Genomic DNA, 23,508 nt, shown 5'->3' with positions numbered 1-23,508 from the left:
CAGGCAAGCCAGAACTAGTAGGTTGATAAACTGAAGGATGAAGTTGCGGAGGCGCAGTCTCGTGTTTCCTCGATGGCATTATGGAACACATTCAAGAACCGATAGTCCTCAAAATTCACATAATAATTTCAAGCGGCTTTCAAGACAAAAAGAGCAACATTTGGCTTTGGGGGTTTATGTGAGGGTTTAACGCCTTTTGAGCTGTTCTTAGAGAATTTAAGGGAAAACATCGTTATTTTACGTAATCAGTAAAGGGCTGGAAATCCTACGGTCTGTGTCTTTAATTAAGAGTAGTCTAGGTCTTACATCTAGATTACAGAGTTTGTTTTTAAATGACTCGTGAGTTAAATAAGCACCATAGGAATTTCAAACAGGAGACAACCCTAACTTCGCAAGAGGAACTCAACTATTTTAAGAAAAGAAAGATCGAGACTCTTTAAAAGGACTGCTGATCCTTACAGACAGTAAACAGACAGAAAGAAGGAACTGCGTAGGCTACGTCTTCCTTCGATAGCAGCTGTACCAGCCGTATGAGAGAGACGAGTGGAGCAAACTTGGTCTAGCGGAGACACTCACTGACCCATGCAAATAAGATCCAGGCTCTAATACCATAGGCAGCGCGTCAGCATTTGTCAAGCAGTGGACTTCAGGTGGGCGCGCGCGCAGCTCGGTCTCCACTTCGCAACTTTTCAGGTGTTCTGTGAAGAGGGTCACTTCGGAATACTGTTCTCACGCGTCGTGATATGCCTTCCCGCAATCCGGGAGAGAGTGTGGTTGAAGGGGAGGCAGAACAAGACGAGGAACGAGGCAACTGAGGACAGCAACCACGAATCCACGCACTGGCTCAGCGCGTAATGGAGATGACTGCCCGCAACCTGCACTCCGACTCTAAAGTGGACGGCAGAAACTGCGACGGACTTCGGAATGGTGGCGACACTACAGAGATTACAGTTCCGTTGTCGCCCACAGGGAAACGATTGAGTCCGATTGAGGGAAACAACCTTTACAGACTACGAGACAGAAAGTTTTTACTGGAGGAGAAAAAACGCTTGTGTGCGTGGGCACTGGGGACAGCTGTGTTAGGGATTCTGCTGATGATATTACACGCTGAACTGTGTCCTGTCGTTTATCAGCCGGTAAGTGAGATAGGCAACAGTAGTGCATGCTTCGCGATGCAGAGGTCTCACTGTAACATTTTAGATGACATTTTAAATGTTGAGTGGCGCTGTATTAAAACTAAACAGCCATAAGAAGTCAGTTAATATTAACTAAATTCGACATAAAATTGTTAAGTACGCATAAAAAAAATCACTTGAAATTATAACGTCGTGCGCCAGTCATTCACAGACTGACAGCGGACATTTAACGAAAGAGCGAATATAACATTGCTTGGTATGTTGGAGAAGAGAGTAAATTATAGGTCTAAAGGGATATAGTTTACAGGGTGTCTTGCGTAGAATAGAACTTAAACATAATTAACAGCTTAATGATAGACTGTCGTTCTTTCAGTAGGCTAGGGGATCTTGAAATGATTCAATTTCATACACTAGTGAGATAAATAATTCAACAGAAAAAAAATAGATGATAAAAATATAAACGTGTTAGGATCATGTCGCTGTTAAAACATTATCTGTCAAATACACCACCCCTAAGATTAATAAATAAACAATGAAAAAATCGACATGGGAAGACGTTACCAATCGATTTTTGTCATTATCCTTCAACAACACAGTAACACAATAACTGGTTTGCCCAGCTGATTATGCAGTCTATATTTAGATGAACTCTTATAGTAATCATTTTCTCGTGCATGAAATACTGGAAAACCACACGAAGCTGACACTATTTTAAGTTGGTCCATCAGACGAGTGATGAAATGACCAACAATTGCAAGCCTCAGCATTTTATACAACTCAGCCTTGTGCACATGAAATGATACGGTAACTACAGACACCAGTGGTAACTCACTGAATTGTGACTAACACAGGAAACCAGATATCCTGTGTACTGCCTCGTTTCTCTTCTGCTGTTAAAGGTACATGTTTTAGATTGATAACTTTGTCTAGAGTTCTCAGAGTGAAGAGTTCAACAGACAGGTTTTTAGGTCCCTTGCTATTCAAAATTCATGATTGTGCCAAATTCTGCCTAAAAAAAAAAATGTCAACAGAATATCCATGGACAGGGTGTGGAATAACATCATGTGTGAATTTTTTTTTTTTTTTTTAAATGCTGCAGACAAGTACAAGTTTCTCGTTTTTAGTTGGTTACACTCCAAATGCTAATTTGAAATCATTTGGATAAAAAAACTGCTACTTCTTATTCAGCCTTTACACCACACAGTAAGCAGTGATTTAAATGTAGACTAGATCTGGCCATCTCACAAAATCCAAATAAATCAATTCTCATTCTGTAATTGCTGCTATGAAATTGAATGCTTTACAGCTTTCTCATTCGTTACTTTTTTTTTCATATAATACTTGAAGTGAAAAAAAAAAGAACAAGTATATTAAACCATCTTTAAAGACTTCACAGACTGGCAGATGGCAGAGAAAACATGAAAAGTTGTAACTGTTTTTCACTTGTCTGAGAACTCTGAACAGTCAACACTGTGGCCCTATGACTGCAGTCTATACGAAAGAGTTTCCCTAACTCCACTGACAGATGGAGAGTAGTGAGCGTCAGAGAAGGGTGGCGAGCTCTGTACCAGTTTACTCAGTGGGAGTTCCACGATGAATTCTAACGACAGGAGAGGCCATGCCAAAACTTAATTGATCCACAGTCGATCATGGTGAGCCAAGGGTGGACAGCTGCAACTTGGTCCAACGACTCAACAGAAGCAGCTCAATGCTGAACAGTCCTTTCAAACATTGACAGTATTCAAAGAGAGGTAGATTATACTGATGTCATATCTCCTTTTTTTTTTAGTTAATATGTAACATGACACCCGGTACCAGAGAATATAAGTGATGTCTCTCAATATTTTACATGTTGTATGCCTATGCCTCTTTACATATCTTTTAAAAAACACTGCCCCTTCAGTTCCTTCAGCAGAGTGTGACAATATCTTACCAAAGAGCAGTGGACCACAACATCCATTGAAACTGTATTGCTTTTTTTTTATGCTCTAGTTAAATTATGGCTGAACTGAGTTTGAGTCAGGTATTGAATTGCTCTGTTGTTTTGGGCTTCCCATTTCAAACAACTCCACATGTTCTTCAGTCCAGACCTGTTTTTCCAGCATCTCAGTGATTGGCAACCAATCAGACTTTTGTACAAATTTTCCTATACATTATCTTGATTTAGCATTGCGGTGTGACTCTCCGAGGTTTCCTGCGATTATTTTTGGGGGAGATCAACTAAGTGTTTAAAGAAAGGTTTAGGGGCAATTTAGCAAAAAGGATTAATTTGCATTCTAAGAGTGCCGGCCCATACACCCCCAGGGCAAAACTGTGTACTTAAGCATAACATTCTCCTGGAAACCTGGTTGCGCAGGAAAATTGGCTATTTATGGCAGTTTTTCCACATTTTGAACCCCCCCTCCCCCTTCGCGCTCCCCAGATTGCCAACGGTCATATTCTGTCTTTCCACATCATTTAGTGTATAATTAGAGCTGGTCTGAATAATGGATTTGTGGGTTGACCTCCAATGACACACAAGCACGACGCTGATTGTCTAGTGTTGTTGTCTCCACATACCGTGGTGATTAGTATGAGTAAAATCTTACAGCTTCTCCAATTTAGTTGTATCCGCTAATCGACAGTGCTTCCCTGTTTTGCCGTAGCGTGTAGGGACCGTGCCAAAAGGATGTAGTCTATCTCCGTAGTGGGCAGATAAAACACCCGTCCGTTGACAACGTTATAAAAAAAAGATATCACGGTACGACACTGGTGTGCGACTGTGGCTGAAACTCACGGAGAACCACGTGCATGTTTGTCCACGAATACAAAAACGAAGTATGACGTGTTTGGAGAAAGCTCATTCATTTCTTGTCAGTAATAATGCATCCACTTGTGGACAAACCAAGCACAAGTGAGTTACCTAGGCAAGCTAATTCAAAGAAATGTTTTGTAGGCTACGCGGTAGGCTACATGGTAATTAACGCGTATATGGAGGCTAATTGCGCTGGCTCAAAAACTAGGCATGATGCAGATGCGGACAATGAAATTGTGGAAAACCATTTAAATTGCCAGCGTAGCGACGTCACACCATAGTCCTGCACCATACGTCTCTGATTTGAAGATTTCCATAATGCTGACCTGAAGTTTTGTAATTATATCTTTTACACTGTAAACCAAAACAGTAGTCATTAAATTAAACTCCCCCAGTAAAATTAACATCGACGTTACATCAGTGGTGCGCGTGAACGTCATGGCAAATAGCAACACCTTTTATCACTTAGCGTCGAGACAAGGTATCTGCCACCTAAGCATCATTTAAAACTCGGGACGATTTGCTTTCGAAGCGGGTTTTCTAGAGTGACTATTGTCATTCGGGCCATTCAGATTTGGCAGGCCTGGTTCAAATTTATATATGAAGAATCTATATTATTGATCCTTTTAAATTATTATTATTATGTGGCATTCATGCTGCAGCTCCCCCCTCTCAGTTTATGAGTTCGAGTATGACTCAATAAAGAAAAGTAACAGTGAAGCCACAGCTGAATCTGTACAGTGTGTGTCAAAATGATTTTCCTGCTTAGATTTGTTTTTGTAAAACAAGGGCACAAGGGAGAAGCATGGAGTAACATGACAGGGCTGAACACTCATCTGTTTCAGATATATATTTGACTGGTCAACTGAACATTTTAAAGTAATCTTATAGACTGAGAGTTAATCCAGCCAAGGAACAGAATAGAGCTCTAACCACGTTAATAAGCACTTTTCTAGTCTTTTCAAGCCCTCTAAATTGGCCTAGGGGGCAGTGGAGTTAGGAATTAGAATGGGAGTTCCCCTTGTGTTTAATATTTTCACTTGGATGATGAAGAATAGCTCATATAACATTTTGAAGTCTCACATGGGTAGATTTACTGCCTTGACATTTAAATTTGTTTGTACCTTTCAGGGAAAAGTGCAGATGATGGCCAGCTTGAGTGTTGTTGAGTAGGTTGAAATGTTAATGAAGTGTGCGGCCCTTGGCTGTTTTGCTTTAGTTACCTGCTTACAGGTGTATGTATTTTATTTTACTTTTGAGTGAAACTGGAGTGAATGATTTAGCATGCTTGAGTGTAGATTCTCATTTAATATTCATCTTTGAGCATCACTATGATGCCAATCTCTCTCTCTCTCTCTCTCTCTCTCTCTCCTGTTTCTCCTCTCTTAGTCCGTTTTTCTTGAAATCTCATTTCATTTCCCCTTCACCACACAAGAACAATAAAAGAGCATGCAAAAGATTCATGTTATATACTAGAGGCATGTAATAATAAAACTGTTAATCAGTAAAATACACTGGGGGTTCAGAAATTACCCCTGGATTTTCTTTTCTTCTTCAGTGTGTGCCTATGGTTTAGTGTATTTGTATCCTTATATCTGCTGAGACATGAAAATGCCACAATAGCAATGCTGCTGGCAAAACTTGGCTAAAACTGGCATAGAAGCTGACAAAACAGAGAATGTTGTGATTCTGATGGTACAAGACTTGTTTTTGTGTTGTACCTGCTTTCCAATGTTACGATATTGAAGCTTATTGAAACCCAGCTGGGTCTTATAAAAAGTCACTCTTTTCTTCTAGCCAGATCCCCAGAGTTGAACTCAGTGGTCAGATATCAACGAGTGTCCTCTACTCAACGAAACAGAGAATCCCGAAGTTTAAAAAAGTGACAAAAACTGTAATTGTCAGTCCAATGAATAACGTCTAAAAGATCAAAAATGTCCTCAAGTCTTTTTTTTTCTTTTTTCTATGCATGTTTTGCAGTTTAGTCATTCAGTTGCGCCAGAGAATGAGAGAGCCGCAATGACATTCACTTCAGATTACAGAGAAACGACACATGGCTGTCGGCAACCCATTTAACCATACAAACAGAGGGAACACTGCTCTTTTTTATCTGTCGCTTAGAGTGGGAGTACAAAATTCAGCCATTTACTATCAGTTCTGCAGTGAATGAACAAGATGAAACCAACCTATTGTTGTATGGAGGGAAAGAAGATTCTTCTCAAGCCATCTGCAATGGACAAACAAGACTTATGATTTTTTTTTATCACATTGGTATTAATTGTCAGGAAGTCGATTCAACCTCAAGAGACACTGTGTCTGTCAGCTCAGTAAATGTGTGTGTTGGCGTTTCGGTATTGATGATAATCTAAGGTTCCCGCCCGTGCTCTGGGTCATGATTCTAGAACTGGAATTTGGAACACTGAGTAACAGGTCAAACTATTCCGACATCGCCTAGCCACTGGAAAACTAGAAACGGGAAAGCTTTGAAACCGAACACTGTCAAAATGACGCTTTGTGCCTTCTCTCTTTCTTCTCCTCTAATTTATTCTCCCTCTGCTTTGTCCTTTTTTTATTGTCCCCAGGGATCCATCTATGCCCTGTCCATCAACGGTCTGATCAGCCTGTCCACTGGATGCCTACTCATTCTCATCCTGGCCTTTCACTATAAGGATATCAGAGTGAGTTTTTAAGTGAAATGTCTTTACTTTATGTGGTTTTCTTTTACCAGGAATTACGCAAGATTTCGCAGAAGTGACATAAAGATACGGGGCCAGAGCGGTACAAAAAAACTCTCTCAACAGCTCTGATTGGGGCAAGTAGACCGCTGTGGATCATCATTTAAGCACTGGAACTTTTGAGCTAGGAGACTTGCTTGCTGTTTTCACAACCAAGCTACCAGTGCGAAATTTCAGAATGCGGAATTCGCAAGGTGTTTTGCTGTGTGGAGACCTAGCCTTAGTTATCCTGTTAGTAGCAAGTGTAGTTGTGGTGCGGTGACGTAGCCAGCTGGGATGCTAGCTAGCCTAGCGAGCTGTTGTAGCTAGCAAGCCGGCTATTGTAGTAAGCGATTCAGCCAGCTTGTGAAGGCAACTGGTCAACTGTGATGAGATGGTATATTTGTCTCAGATAAGCTGATGTAACATATAAACAACAATTCGTGTTGATGTAGACAATAAGGTCGCCCACATATCTTTTAATCATATGTTTTCATGCTACATGTAGCATTTAGCCTCCGCCATCCTTGTCAGACTTTTTTTTTATTACACCCGCCTCTCTAGAGAACGTCACGCACCAAACATATCATGCGCTGATTGGTTCTCGCATGGTTCTTATTTGCATAAAGTTGAATAGTGGCCATCTGAACTTTGCATGCCTCTACGGATTTGCAACGATTTCGCAGCATCAGTGCGAATTTCGCACCCATTCAACCTCAATGAGGGCAGCGAAATTCACAGCTGTAGAGATGTACCATTACTCCTTTTTTGTTGTTGAAAACATATGCCTCTCATTACTGCTTTTGAGCTTCACTTTGTAGTTTGATTCTGTTTCCTTAGTCCATCAATAAAATATATATATTTTGTGTGAGAGACAACTGTATCTTTATAGTGACAGTGAAGCATATTTCTAAAGAATGCAGTGAGTTGTGTAGAAATTGCCTGAGCACTTGTGGCAATGTAATATATCCCAGTCAGCAGGACTCCAGTGTTTATGATTTTGTGGGCAGGTATATGTAAATTCATGCAGGCTATTGAGGAGGTTTTACTGAGGCTCGACGGAGCTATTTTCTTTTCGCTCTCGCAGTGCAATACCTCACTAGCGCAGTGAGAGCCAGAATTTGGAGAGCTTCTGTAACCCAATACACAAGCTACGTTCTCTCCAAGTCTCTCACTGCCTGCCTGTTCAGCTTGACTCTGACAATACAACCAGGTGCCACGTATGACGTGAATATGACTACAGTAATTTGGTGCCTGTGTGTGTGCTTCTAATTCAATGAAGTCTACTGGTCACGGAGGCGGATCTCTCAACAGGTTGTGTTCTTTGTTGTTCCAACTCAAGCCAACACAAACTTCTGACACAGGAAGATTTATTAAGGACCCCCAGAACCAAAATATTGCCGCCAGGGAGATTTTTCGTCAAGACGGGACACACATCAACAGGGGATACCAGTCAGAGCTGCCCCTAAAAGGAAGTAATTTATAACATGAAAGTGGGTGGGTGTTGGCTAAGCTAAGCTAAGTCTCTGTGGAGAGGGCTCATTTGAATACACACTGGCTCAGGTCATGGATTTCATCAGAGCAGAAGGAGCTGTGTCTGCGGTCGAAAGATAAGAACCACGAGGTCTTTTGTTTGAGGGCGAGGCTTATCGTGCCTCCACCCCCCCCCCCCCAACCGTCACGTGGTCAGCTGGGTCCCTCTACGTAGCGTAAAGTGGCGAGCAGCTGTTTTACTCCAGTCGTTTGCTGGCGCGATTGTAATCAGACCATTTAAAAACATGACACAACAAAATGCATTCGAGTGTGAGACAGGCAAACACGATGCCTATCTGCTGTGTGTGTGTATGTGTGTGTGCTCTTAGAGGACTCACGTATGCTTGCATTGCAAGGTAAAAAAAAAAGAAGAAGAAGGAATCTGTCTTGGGGTGGGTGGGGTGGGGTTGGGCAGGGGCTCTCTGAACAGCGTGACATCTAAGATGATGTTTGAGCCTGTCATCCGAACGTGGTACTCGAGTTAGTGAGATGTTTGGCGTTGTGCCCCAGGTTAATCTTGAATTCTAAAGCACATGTTTCTCACCCTCTCCCCACCCAACACCACAACCGGACTCTGCCAACACATCAGCTGTCTCAACTCAATCCCTGCCTGCGCCTGCAAACCCCCCCCCCCCCACCCCCCCAAGCACCTGACCCCTAGTTCTTTACCAAATTCCCAGCGCACCCATATAGCTCACACTGAGTAGTCAGACTGAGGTGTGCTGATACTCAGCTGGTTTTCAACTGCTCCTTAAAAAAAAAAAAAGAAGGCTTGTATCTTCAGGCTCTTTTCTATTTTGAATTTCATTAATTTCAGATAAAAACATTTGCACAGACTGTTTAGGAGAATATATCTGAATTAGAAAATGGTTTATCTGAATATATCTCCTCAATGGTAGGACTGCACATGAACAGTAAAGATCCATGCAAATATGATGTTTGCACATCACAAAGTTTGTCCAACCGACACTCCCCTCCCCTATTGTTGCCTTATTTCTCGTAGTGGGGCTTAGTTAGTTGATCTCCCTTCTTTTCATACCTCCCAGTTCACAAATACTCACGGACATCTGAACCAGATTAGATGATGACTCCTTTGAGTAGATTCATACATTGACTGGTCAAGCTGTCCCCGAATATCAGGTTTTGCAGTACTCACATCAGATGGGCTGGAATTAGTCATACTAAGTGTACGTTAGCTTATCTGTCACATTTCCTTTTGATAAATGTTGTGTTATTTCCTGTTTTTTTATGGCTTGGATATCAGTTGTTTGGTCAAAGCACAGTCCTTTGAAGCCGGAGGGACTTCTCTCGTCTGTATTGAAAGTTGTCCTCCACAGTCACCCAGATGTACCCTTGAGAGTGTATTTTTCTAAGGCGGATATGAATCTGTGTCTGTCCTTTGTCCCTGACACTGAAATGAATCATTGGGTTTTTTCGTTTTTTTTTTTTTTCTTTTCTTTCTTTCTTTTTTTGTTTTTTTACATTAAGTTAATCATCACCATTTCCTTCTGGGTTTGATTAGGTGAATGAATCTCTGGCTTTTATTTGTCTCCAAAGGTGTGATCCTCTCTCTCTCTCTCTCTCTCTCTCTCTGTATTCTGTTTGTCTATTTAACAATCTTCTTTTTCCTCAGCTCTTTATCATAGATCATAACCAGGTGGACTGGCGTATTGCCATGACAACCAACCGTGTACTTGGCGTAACACTTGAGATACTGGTTTGCGCCATCCACCCAGTAACCACTTACCTGGGGCCGGACGAAGGGGTGGTGACACCAGGCGCCCCTGAGAGGTCTAACGGCAACACGTCCTCGGTACCTCTGTGTTTTTCGTCCAGTCACAGAGAGGCACTGCTGGATGTAGAGCTGTTACTGTCATCGCTGATGTTCCTCAGATTGTATCTGGTTCATAGAACTGTCCTTCTACACAGCAAGGTGCTCTTGAGCGCCTCCTACAGGAGTATCGGCTCACTCAACAACATTAACTTCACCTTCCGCTTCGTGCTCAAGGTGCTCATGAACAAATACCCGGCACGCACGTTGCTGGTCTTCATCCTGTTCTTCTGGCTGTCCGCCTCCTGGATGCTAACCCTGTGTGAGAGGTATGGGACATGGATACACACACACAAATACAGGGCATGTTTCCACTTTCTCTCACACAAAAAACAAACACAACAGACTTGTTGCAAATATGTATGCAACATACTGTCTGCAACGCAAGCACAGACAAAGACATACACTTGCTGTGCATCATTGCATATATTTATGTAAGTGATTCAAAACCATGTACAGATGTAGAAATACATTCTCTCTCTGTGTGTCTCTGTCTCTGTCTCTGTCTTTGTCTCTGTCTCTCTCTCTCTCTCTCTCTCACACACACTCAATCTCTCACTTTCTCTTTCTCTGTCTCCCCCTTACATACACATACACATGCATGCATAGCCTCTGACAGACACAGACACTGATTCATAATTTTGCCCATTTACCTTCTCTTTAACCCATCAGAAAAAGCGCTTCAAAGCGCGGCACAGTCCTTCACGGTGCCTCTGATGTTGATGGTCAATTTGAGGTACTCAAAATAGCTACATTTCAGGAAAAGAACAGACAAATTGCTTTATAATGCTTGCCAACTCGCCATAGAATATCAATTTGCGCACCACATGTTCCAGTTTCTTCACAGTATGGGCCGTTCAGAAAATGTTTGCGTTGAGACCTCAGGGAAAGCGAACGCTAAAATATCACATCATCCCTGCTATAGCGTTTCATAATATATACGTTATATGCCATATTGTGAACTGTTTATTCTGAAATTCTGAACACCTATCACCTATGGGTTTCTTAGAATAGTGTCTGGATATTATAGAGTTTAGACTATAGGCCTGTGGTTTGCAGACGTTTGATCCATAGAGTTCATCAGTGTTAATTCATGTTGTAGGTTTGTGTATCGCACTGATTATACCTAGAGAAACTGAATTTGACCCTTAATTTACCTCTGCTTTGTTTTGGGGTTTTTTTTTTTTTTTTTTTAAATGCTGTGCTGTGCTCTCTGTCTCCACCTACAGGAAGTCTGTTGAAGAGACTGGACGAATAGACACTGCTCTTTGGCTTGTGGCCATCACCTTTCTCACTGTGGGTTATGGAGATGTGTCTCCGAAAACCAGCTGTGGCAAGATGGTGTGTCTCTTCACTGGTGTAATGGTAATTAAAATTCCTGTTCATCAGATCTGCAGAGAATAGATTCGTGACAGAAGTGAGAAGTTGTCATATCAGACACTGAGGTGCTAAGAATATATTCTGTGTGTGTGTGTGTGTGTGTGTGTGTATGTGTATGTGTTTGTGTGGAGTGGTGTCCAATAATTCCTCTACACGAAATCATTCACGTGAACTGCAGCTCTGCAGACACCGGTGGTTTTAGTCATATGCTGTGGAGTTAAAATACGATACAGTTGTGGTTTGTATGTGAGTGACTTGATGAATGTGTGTGTGTGTGTGTGTGTGAATGTGTGTGTATGTGTGTGTGTGTGTGAGTGAATGTGTGTGTGTGTGTCTGAATAGTGATGTGTTGGTGCGTGTGTGCAGGCGCATGTGTGTGTGTGTGTCTGTGTGTGTGTCTGTGTGTGCATGTGTGTGAATGTGTGTGTGTGTGTGTGCGTGATGTGTCTGTTGGTCATGTTTTTAGAGTAAGACTGGTCAATGTTCTGTGTCACAGTCTCACAGCTACTCAGTTACATTGTAAATTTCAGATTATTTTGAATGTCACAGAGCAGATGAAGACCTTCCCTGTGCAGACACGCACTGATAAGCAGAACACAATGTGCTCTGACCCTTCACACCATCACAGTGGCTTTCATAAACAAAGACATACCTCACTGTTTTTAATGGATTATTAATGGATGAAATCACTTAGAGATATAAATATATCAAGATTCTTGTGTTTGCCTATCTATCTACATTCATACTTGCCTGCCCACCTATTTGTGTGTATTTCTGTCTTTTATTTTCTGTCTGGGCTATATACAGATTCAGTAAGAGCGGAAATGTCTTTGGTGCGGGAACATAAGGCACCCAGAGGTATTTCAGTGTGTCTGGTAGTACCTTCATAATTTCTGTTCCTTCACTTTTTGGAGAGAACAGTCGTTGAGTTATGGGCAGGGGGTCACTGCAGAGGAACCTGGAGGTACCAGGCACTCCCCGTCCCAGGCTGGTCTCTGGCACTCGCAGAAAACGGACCAAAATTTCTCTCCTCCTCTGCATACATGTTGGCCTCACGTGGATCCCCTGTGTAGGCATTTCCGTGCTGGGCACTAAACATTTCGTGCATTTTGAGTTGTTCAGCGGTTTTGACTGTGAATGGCTTTGATTTGGTTCTGCTCTGTAATGGTATATCAGTCTATGTTTAATGGAGGTGAAAGGGTAAACATTCTAATGGAAGGCGGTGAGGGATGGAAGCGTTGTGGATTAGGTCATATTATTGTGTATGAAATCGTCTTGATTTGGTTACACCCATGATGAAAGAGTATAGTACAATAGAAAAATGGAACAAATATCGGCCAGTTTTACAGAGAAAAGATTACGGTCTTTATCAGAGAAATTAGTACATTATTTCCTGGCAGGCAAACGTACGGAAACCATTTTCGTGGCACGATTAATAGGTTCTCTTCGGATTTCACCTGTCAAGGATTCAAGACACTTACGGTACAATTCCACTGCAGCGAATCTCGCTTCGCTCTCACTGAGGTTGAATAGGTGTGAAATCATCAGTGCGAATTCGCAGAAGTGACATAAAGATATGGGGCCACAGCGGTATAAAAAAACTTTCTCAGCAGCTTTGGTCGGGGGAAGTCGACCGCTGTAGATCAGCATTTAAGCACTTGAACTTTTGAGTTAGATGACTTGCTTGCTGTTTTCACAACCAAGCCCCCAGTGCAAAATTTCACAGTGCAAAATTTGCAAGGTGTTTTGCTGTGTGGTAACCTAGATTTAGAAGACTTGGGGGCGTTTTGGAAGCGGTAAAGTGAAGACAGGGAAAGAGGCAGACCAGGCAATGTCATATGCAAAAGCTGTAGGTGAACTAAAATCAGATGAGAAAAGGGAAACCTGCTTGGAAAGATATGTGTGGATTGATAATGAAGAAGAGAACAGAAGGAAGGAAGTATGAGTTTTTCGCCGAAAAAGGAGAGTCAGACATACAAGTACTGAGATAGTGAGAGAGATAGACTGGATGAAAGTAGTTTAGGGAGGGAAATAGGGCCGTGTTTGTGTGTGTGTGTGTGTGTGTGTGTGTGTGTGTGTGTGTGGCAGAGAGAGAGAGAGAGTTAAAGAAACAATGATTGAGGTAAAAAAGCAGCGACAGTGAGAGTAAGAGGTCGAGTGCAAAAGACAACAGGAGAAAGGCAGTGAGACCGATGAAAAGATTAATGGATGAAAGGGGATGAATGTATAAATGTGAACCAGAAAGACTGGAGCAAAGTTTGAGTGTGTGCGTGTGTGTGTGTGTGTGTGTGTTTTGAGAGGAGGGTTGAGGCATTTGTGGCCCTGACTCTTGACAGAAGCTCTATGCCCTGTGGCTCAGTTACCTCACCTCTCTACTCCATCCTCATTTCTGCTCGGCGAAGATAAGCTGCCATAGGACCAGGAGTACAGAGGCTGGAACCAAACTCAAACCCCACCCTGACACAGTGGAAAATAATCCTTCACTCCTCTCTCTCTCCCTCTCCCTCTCTCTCTCTCTCTCTCTCTCTCTCTCTCTCCCTGTCTCTCCCTCTCTCTTTCTCTCTCTCTTTCTCGCTCTCCCTTGCCCCCTGTTTTTATAAGCTTTCCCCTTTTTAAGGGAAAACTTTCCATCATTGCTGTTTTTAGGTGCTTTATAGCATTTGGCACCATTCATTCAGAAGGGCGTGCCAACCTGTGCCCAAGACTTGGAAACCCCCACCCCCACCCCCAAAAAAAGTTTCCTATCCCAGTCAGGCCAACACATTGGCCAAATGAGGTGCATTCAGACGATTACACCTGTGGGTCAGTCCCATTCTCAAAACATATTCACAAGGGCATAAATAAAAAAATAAATATAAATAAATAAGTATTAATTCTGAGGCAGAATGATACTTTTACTTTCCTTTAAACAGACCAGAGAAAAGTCAGTGCTTACCTTAATAAATAGACCTCATACAAACTGAAAGGAATAAGTGACACTGAATTCAGTGCTTGTTGTTCTCACTTTGTGTTGTGGTAGAGGTGCAGGAGTAATACCTCTGATTGACATTTGATTGACGGTTACTCATGTCTACTGTAAGACTCCATAGTGAAGACATGGCTACACTTCACCAAATACCAAAATTCTCCAACTGTCAATGAATGTCTCAGGTGCACACACGACCAAAGTTGGACTCAACCCATTAAAATGGTTTATAACGCTGTACCTTTAAACACACATGCGGGAACAGCCAGTGCTCATTTTCATGTCTGAAATGATGGCTGTATCTTTTACTCATCTCTGGTCCGTGATGAGCTTTGATTTATCTGTCAAGACGAAAGCAACGTGGAAACAATTTCCCTTGGCTAATCAGATGGGTGGGGGATTTTTTGGGAGGGTGGGGAAAGGGGGGGGGAGGGGGTTGTATTTTTTTGGTTACTTGATTTTTTTTCTACGGTGAGGATGAGTTTTTATGTATTGATTTCACCTGCTGTTCATGGAGGCGAATGGGTAAAGGAAGACAGAACAGCTATTTCTGGTTTATCTGACGGACCCTGTCCGTGTCTGTACGCCATCTGTTTTGGGGAGGTGTTTATACGACTCATATCCTATTGGAGAGGCATGGACTGATCCCAGGAAGGAAGGATGTGCTTCCTCGGATGCCAGGTTTTTTGGAATGGATGCACGCAGATTCCCAAAGCTTCAGTGTACAACAACAGAGTGTTTTTTTAGGGCAGTAGTGTAATACCTGGGTTAATGGTAACTGTGAAACCGTATCTCAGATTTCAAAATAAGCCCCTTTTTCCAACTGAGACTTTGACTGTGTTTGGCTTTAGTCTGGGGTAAAGTGTTTGAGACTTCATGTTCATGTGGCTTTTTTTTTTTTTTTTGCTCTTTCTCTCTAACTCATATTCTAACCTCATATTTCTCTTTCTGTCATGCAACACCAATTACAGGATGTCAGGTAATTTTTGTGTGTGTGTGTGTGTGTGTGTGTCTGTGTGTGTGTGTCTGTGTGTCTGTCGCTCTGTCTGTCTGTCTGTCTGTGTGTGTGTGCGTGTGCAGGTGTGTGAGGGTGGGTTTGGATGGTAGACTTCTGCACTTTATCAAGCACTAAAACGTAAATTCCTGAAACGTACGACTTCAAAAATTAGTTTAAACTCAAGCTTTCACATGCTGTCATTTGTTGTTGTACTTTCTGTCTTCAAAATATTGTTTACATTTGGAAATATTATTTATGTTTATCATCCTGAACATAGAATACCTTTTTTTTCATAATAACAGCCCATGCCACACTGCTCTCCTTTAAAGATGTGTGAACCTGCTGATCATTATCATGTGTTCAACTTCCGCTTTCTCATTAAATTCACTTTTATACTGGGGTAGAATGAAATGTAAAATTGTCAATATACTAAGATACTAAGCAGTACATTATTTGTAAATTTTAATATTTCAGCATCATTTGATTTTGCAGTCACTACATTAGTGTGGTGGAGATAGCTTAGTGTGTGTGTGTGTGTGTGTGTGTGCGTGCGCCGAGATAATGCTGTGTTTGTTTTTTTGTTGTCAGGGAGTGGCATGCACAGCCATGCTAGTAGCAGTCATGACTAAGAAGTTGGCCCTGAACAAAGGGGAGAAGCATGTGCATTTCTTCATGATGGATATCCAGATTTCCAAACAGGTGAATACAGATCTGCCCATCAGTCAGTATATTACGCGAGGAGGACAAAGACTATATTTGCATTCCTTATACAGAGAAACTCTTTTCTGTCTGTCTGTCTGTCAGTCTGTCTGTCTGTCTGGCTGTCTGTTTGTCTGTCTGTTTGTGTGTATCTCCTCCCACTTATTGTATTGTTTACCAAACAACTTTGTATACGTTCATTATTTCGTGTTCAGAGACATTTTCTTCAAACACACACACACACACACACACACACACACCCCCCCCTGCCCCCACCCCACTATTTCAAGTTCAGCTGCTGTAAAAATATAACAAAGAAACACCTTGTTTGGTACAGTAACAATGACATACAAATTGATTCCTGTCAAAAAGACTTGCTCAGCTTCATTTTACTGAAAAAAAAATAAATCTGTAGTTCAAAAAAAGAAAGAAAAAAAAGAACTAATGACACAACGGATGGAGCAGCCTGGGTGGAAGCGGCATTATTTTCCATACTGCACGCGTGTTATGGTTTCTCGGTCTTTTTATAATATTATTTTTTCCTTAAATAGGGAATTCCAAAGGGCAGGCTAGTGTGGGAAAAGGCCAAGGGTGGTCAGGGGAGGTTTGGGGAAGAGGCTTTGCCGATCTCTTCATAGCCTCCAAAAGGCGTCAAAGGGAGGAAACAATCAGGTCTCTGTCAGGAAAAGGACTTGTGTGAGTCCAAGACCCAGTTTGGGATGGACAGGAAACTGGATTCGCTGGAAGCGTGCATATCCAAGAGTGTGTGTAAACTCCGTATGTTGCCGAAAAAAGGGGGTAATGGAACGGGGGAAGGGGTGGGGGGGGTGGGAACAAGGAGAGGGGGGGAGAGAGAGGGGGGAAAGAGATAGAGGGAGAGAAGGAGAAAGAGAAAGGGAGAGATGGAGAGAGATGGACTGATAGAGAGAGAGAGAGATACAGACAGACAGAGAGAGAGAGAGAGAGAGAGAGAGAGAGAGAGAGAGAGGTAAGCATTTGCTGCACGTCTGCAAATGGTTACAGGATCCATCTGTTTGCTTATCAGGGGAAAGGAGCGGGAAGCTACAAAAAAAAAAAAGAAAAAGAAAAAGAAAAGAAGCGCACACAGCGGAAGACACACTAAGAGTTTCCATAGGTGAAAACAGAGGAAAAATAAAAGAGACAAGTGTTTCAGACTACTCAGAATGGACAGAAACGCTCTCCCGTTGGATGTCTTGTTGGCATTACTCTAGTTACGTAACAGTGTTTCCCATCTCTGGGACCACTGAAGCACTTGTGTGTGCGGCTATGAATTTTTATACCCATATTTCCCACTTGGCAGATGCCACATCCTGTCACTGGTTGCATCCTTGTGTCTGTTTTGTTATTGTGTGTGTAGTGCGAGTGTAAATGGCATATGCGGATAGGTTTTTTTTTTTTTTTTCTTTTCTGTTCTCCATGGGCCTATCTGTCAGTGCCAATGAGTTACCCTGACGGAAATTAAGGAAAACATCTGGACATGACCCCTCTTGGACCTTAATATCCACAAAGGCAAAGTACAGAGAGAGAAAGAAAGAGAGAGAGAGAGAGAGAGAGAGAGAGAGAGAGAGTAAGAGAGAGAGAGCGAAACAGTGAGTGAGTTTGGGTCATGCTAGCAGTCTGAGTCATAACAGGGTATACAATTGTGTCTTCAGCAGGAAGAGAAAGCTTACGAAAATAGAATCGAGGACTCAAGAAAGAGAGAGGAGGAAAAAATATGACATGAAAAGAAAATCACTGGAATGTCCGTAACCTGCTCATATGGCAGGCCGATGGCTGGTCTCATCCCTCAGATATCATTCCCAGAATGACTGTTACGTATCCATCCGTTTCTGTTTTTAGGAAAGTCTGTCGGGTGTGAATCACTGGCACGCTTTTAGCCCATTTGAATCCCATTTATAATCTCTTACTCACTGCCGGATTTTCTATTTTATTGTTGTCAGAAGGTTTCAGCGTACCGTCGACCGTTCAAGACAATATGAAACTATTATTGTTGTGACTGATTATTACGACTGACTAACTGTTTAACTGACAAACCCATTCATTCATTCATTCATTCATTCATAGGTTGTTGCTGTTTTTTGTTTTTTTCTTTTTGGATTTGGATTTTAAATGGTTGTGTGGTTTATTATTAAACGATCGGTTGTTTGCAACAGATCCGTCATGCAGCTGCGAATGTTTTGAGAGAGTGTTGGCTGCTTCACCGAACAAACCACCTCAAGGGTAACAGCGGAGAACACAGACGCCATCAGAGATGTCTTCTTGAGTCTATCCGTGTGTAAGGACCTTTCCTGCACCTCTGTCTCTCTTTCTCTCTCTCCCTCTCTGTGTGTGTGTGCGTGTGTGTTCAGTTCACATCCATGCTGTGTCCATCTGTGTCTGGTCAAAACAACTGAAGAAAACAGAAATGTGTTTCAGTGTGTATGCCTGTGTGTGTGTGTGTGTGTGTGTGTGTGTGTGTGTGTGCATAGGCAATATAACATGCATATCTGTGTGTGTGTTCTTGTTTGTTGTACTTTATTTGTGTAAAAAGGAATAAGAGCCATATGTTTCATGTTTTGTCTGTTGGGCACACAGATCACAGGATCAAGCTTGGTTGATCTCAGCTTCTGTTGTTTTCTCCTACAGCATTATAAATTACATATGAATGATACGTAACCCCAGGCCTGCGTCTGTGAAAACAACCTTTAGACTGCGCAATGACAAACATGTGATGAATTTTACATTTCATTTCTTAATACCTCAGTTATTTTCCAAGCAGAAAAAAAAAAAGTATCTACTTTTCAGGCAGCAGTTAATACACCAAGCATTCCACAGCTGTTGTATTTAAACATTAAGAAAAAAAAAGTCCAATCTACATATAAAAGAGAAGAAGTTAACTGCAGTTTCCTTCGGTATAGTTCAAGTCACGCGTGGGATGTCCCTTAATATTGTAATAACAAATTTAGACCGCAGCCCATGCAGTGAGACTGTATGATCATAATGACGGGGTATGGGGTAGATACATACACGTACAAAACACATACTTCTAAACACGAGATTCAAAGGCAATTTGCACAACACCATGACCTACAAGACACTTATCTGATGGTATGTTTTTCATTACTCATTTCTGTGTGACCCCTAGAACATTAGCATGCATGCTAACATAACAAAGCTAACATAACAATGATCGCTCCTAAACCCCATAGCTGTGTTGGTTTTGCGCACACGCACACATGCACACACACACACACACACACACACACCACAAAGATTGGACACATTTCTTTTTTTTTTTTTTTGCACTTTTAATCAAGTCCTTTTTTTGCCATTAGGATCATCACTAGAACGACAGTAGCAGAACTCTTCGCTACGCATCTGGTAGCTTTTTACAAAGTCCAGTAGTTTCCTGGTCACTCAGTTGATTGTTGCTTGCTGTGTTGTTTACAATACGTACTCCCATCTTCCTGCTGATAAGGGGCTGATTGCAAGAGGAGGTGTGTGCTGTTGACTTTCTTCTTTGGCTCCCATCCCTTAATAGCTCAACAGTAGGAAGTTCAGATGTGTGAATTTGTGAAACGGCATTTAACATAATTAGTTACCGCAGACATCTGGCCTTCAAAATGTTCCCTTGGTGTGTGTATTTGTGTGTGTGTGTGTGTGTGTGTTGCATTTTGGGTGGGGGGATTTCTGACTTCCTGTTTTATAGTGAACAAGAACCACTAAAAATAGTCTGGAAAAAGCCGGGGCAGCTACTTTCAGTAACTTAGAGTCAAGACTCAAAACAATAAAGAAACTGTTTTAAGGGGGAACCTGTGTATCAGTCCATATTTTTTTTTCTTGTCTGAAGTTAACCTTTACATAAACTGAGCACCCCATTCCGCAGCAAATGGACTCTGGACATTTTTTGGTACAGTTCAGCAAGTTACTGGTACCTCCCTGCAATATTGGTTTCCGTTTTACTTTTTTTGGGACATCAATTTTCATCTAAAGTTAGGACTGCCTTGAGTCTGCAGTGGGAGAGAAAAAAAAATCATATGCAATATTCCTTTGACCAAGCTCTTCCTTGCTTAGCTCTGCATATATTTTTGCTGTTGGAAACGTTCATAGTTTTTATCATTTCACCCAAAGAATTTGAACAGGTTTTTAAATTGTCTTTCTTTTAGCAAACAAAAAACAGTTACTGTGTGGGTACAGAAAATGCTTTATGAAGTGATTCATTACATTCCCTCCGGTCATTATGTTACTGTGTCTTGAAGGTTTTATAAAGTGCCTTTTGATGATTGAGACTTTAAAAGCTCTCCATCAGTAAGGGTTTGTTCTCTGGTCTACAAAGCAAACTAAGCACCAACTCGTACTTTTATAGAAAACAAAAAATATCATATGAAATTGGGTGGAACAAAGTTTTATAAAATCTCTGAGAATTTGACCACTATGAACAACTGGGATCAAATCTGAAATATGGTGTGATAAAGATGTTCTGATAATTCTGAGAGTACGCGTGTCCCTGCCAAAAAAATGAATTGTGATTCTCTAATATGAGCCTGGGGTGTATGAGTCAGGGGTATGAAAACTCAGAAATCTCTCTCTCTCTCCCTCTCTCTCTCTCTCCGTTTTCAAATCCCTGTAAACAGATTTCGCCACCTGAGACTCAAACAGAGGAAACTGCGGGACTATGCCAGTGAAATGGTGGACCTTTCAAAGGTAAAGAGTATAGAATCAATCTGTTTCAACGGGAAAATTCAAAAGTTTTGCCAGGTCCTTTTTTTTAAATTTTTTTTTTGTGATACAATGCTGTGTCATGTAAATACTAGTACAACACAGCCCAGCCATAAACCGGTTTAAGCCAGAAACCAAGAAGCTGCTTTCCTTATCACTATGACTGACCTTCTGTATTTTCACCAAAAAAAAAAAAAAAAAGAAGCACCTTCGTATCATTTTCTGAGAAATACAAACATTGCATTCTTCATTACCCTGATAAAAAAAAAGAGACAAGACCAGCTAGACATTTGTTACAATGTAAGCAGTCATAACCGTTGGTTTGCAGAGTCAAGCATCTGCAAACCAACATCTAAGCATCTACTTTTCTCTCAGTACAGCAGTTTAATGAATGAATGAATGAATGAATGGATGTCGTTTAGTTCTTTCTCAATAGAGTGGCAAAACGCTATTTTCAGAGTTGGAACAGTCACTCAGAGGGACATATTAAGACATTGTACATTACCTGTTCTCTCTACACACACACACACACACACACACACACACATACAGATGCAGATGATCATGTGTGACCTGAGTGCAAACTGGAACAACTCGTACCGCGAGCTGGAGCAACGGATCCTCTCCATGGAGCAGAAGCTGGACGAGCTGAGCCGCAGCTTCCAGAACACCTCCGAGCTGCTAGTTCAGGCCCTGCATCGACGCAGGCTGGATCACAGGTCAGCCCCCGGCGGCTTACGCCGTAACCTTCCCTCACTGTCTCCTTGACCTCAGAACAACCAGTGCACTCCAAGACAGCTCGACAGCTACACCGACCGTGATGGTAACCCACTGGTTATCGCCACATGGCCAAGGAGGTTTTGATAGATGATTTCACGTGGGCTCTTGATTTTTTGGTACCCTAGTTTCTATTATTCCCTCATTCTGAGAATAGATCAGATGGTATTAACTCAACATTTAAAAAAGGTCAGCTTGTAGGAAGCATTGCTTGATAAGGACAGGAGAAATACAAGGAAATGGAAGTTAGAAAGGGGATTTTCAAAATTGTAACTGTGCTTTTTTTTCCCCTGCTGCGGACAAAAACAACAACTGTTTAACCCGTAATGAGTTGAGACTTGCAAGCATTATAGATTTTCACAGTTGTCTTTCTGCCATCTTAAATTTAAAAATGTCAGTTGGTTCCCTGAGAATAGTACATACAAAAAGCCACTCTAACTCCAAGGCCTACAATTCTGTCCACAAACATTAGCCATGGTCTTTTCATTTAAGTCAACCACGGGCTTAAAAGTTTAAAAGAACCTGTTTATTCCTCCTCTGTCTTCTGCTCAATAGGTGACCTGCAGCCAGTTGCTTCTCCTTTACCTCCCATGGAAGCCACTATGTTTTCTGCCTTTGTTGAGTTTTCTCCAAACAAAACAAAACAAAACAAAACAAAACAAAAAAAAAACAACAAAAAAAACACACACACAAGGTGTTCCTAATGTGCTGCAAAAAACTGGATAACCGCCCCAGTGGTTGTTCAAACAGTCCTCAACTCCTGAAAAAGACTGTGCTACTGATTAAGCAGAAGAAGACATATTGTGAAAAGGCAAAAAAACAAACAAAAACAAAACAAAGACTTTCCTTTTTTTTTTTTTTTTTTTTACCACTTTTGGTCTGTGATAAGAGCAAACGAGGCATATTTATACCAGTAATATTTATGTATATCTCTGAAAGACTGATTCACTAGCTTGGCTTTGGGCTGTTTCTTTTCTTGACGGCTTTAAGGTTTCCGACCTCTTCGACCTGTTTGGACGTCGTAGCAGCGCTTGCACACTGTGGCTGTGGGACAACGATTCAACAAACTGAGTTTCAGAAATTTCCTATACCTGAAGCCTCAGATTTCTGAGATGTTTAACCATGAGATGGAATATCACACGCCCCTCAGTATTTTCGGGAAGGGGTTGAGGAACAAAAAAAAAAAAGAGGGAGAGAGAGAGAGAGAGAGAGAAGCACATTTACCAACCACTGGAAATGACAGTACATTTATCAAAGCACTTCAGTTGTAGATAACTTAAAGGCAACAGTTTTCAGCTGGATATCAGAAGTGGGTAAAAAGCATATCGCTCTATCGTAAGACCACGTTGGGCTGCCCTGTTGTGATTTCACGCATCTGTGCCTCTCTTTAGAGGAAGTGTTTTTTCTATGCTAATTTTGCCCCGTTTCTACTCCACTTCCACTCTACTCTTACCCCTATAGATGACGATTTATGTTTAATGCATTTTTCTCTCCTTAGTACAATATGGTTCACCATCTGGATATTTGATTTAAAGCTTTTACAAACTGTCTCATTACCTGTACATCAGAAGATGCTGAGGGTATTCCCACTCCTGTCATGGAACATACCAGTTCTGTTGACTAGTGACAGGTAAACCAACTTGTATTGTAATATAGCAAAGTTTTGCACGAATTTGAAACTGATACAGCCATTTCACTGTTTCATGGCTGACTGTCTGTCTCAACATTCTTCTGTTAAAAAAAAAACAAATGAGGGAAACAGATTTAGAACAGATTTAGTTTCTGTTGGAGTGCTCAACTGACAAAACCCCTGTTGAAATTCTATGTGTGTCTTTAAAACACTGTGTACTGACTCTCTGTGTTATGGAGTGGAGACTGGCGTTAACAGAAGGCTGTTTACTGCCCGAGTCTGTCTGCGAGTTCATGAAGACTGAAGTGACCATTTCTCCCAATTTCAAGCAGC

At 41.6% G+C, this 23,508-nt stretch overlaps 1 protein-coding gene across 1 annotated transcript; it reads left to right on the top strand.

Moving 5' to 3' along the window:
* The first annotated feature begins 667 nt into the window (after positions 1-667).
* kcnn4 (potassium intermediate/small conductance calcium-activated channel, subfamily N, member 4) lies at positions 668-21,536 on the top strand. Its single transcript, XM_030785350.1, has 9 exons — positions 668-1,136; positions 6,513-6,608; positions 9,811-10,277; positions 11,238-11,373; positions 13,257-13,274; positions 15,939-16,049; positions 18,224-18,345; positions 20,684-20,753; positions 21,321-21,536. The coding sequence occupies exons 1-9, from the start codon at positions 855-857 to the stop codon at positions 21,534-21,536; spliced, it is 1,518 nt and encodes a 505-aa protein (XP_030641210.1). The 5' UTR covers positions 668-854.
* The last annotated feature ends 1,972 nt before the right edge of the window (positions 21,537-23,508 follow it).

Source organism: Chanos chanos, chromosome 9, assembly GCF_902362185.1.
Source record: "Chanos chanos chromosome 9, fChaCha1.1, whole genome shotgun sequence".
NCBI classification, from domain to species: Eukaryota; Metazoa; Chordata; class Actinopteri; order Gonorynchiformes; family Chanidae; genus Chanos; species Chanos chanos.
Note: the sequence above shows the minus strand (reverse complement) of the source record. Positions and strands in the feature narration are given on the sequence as shown.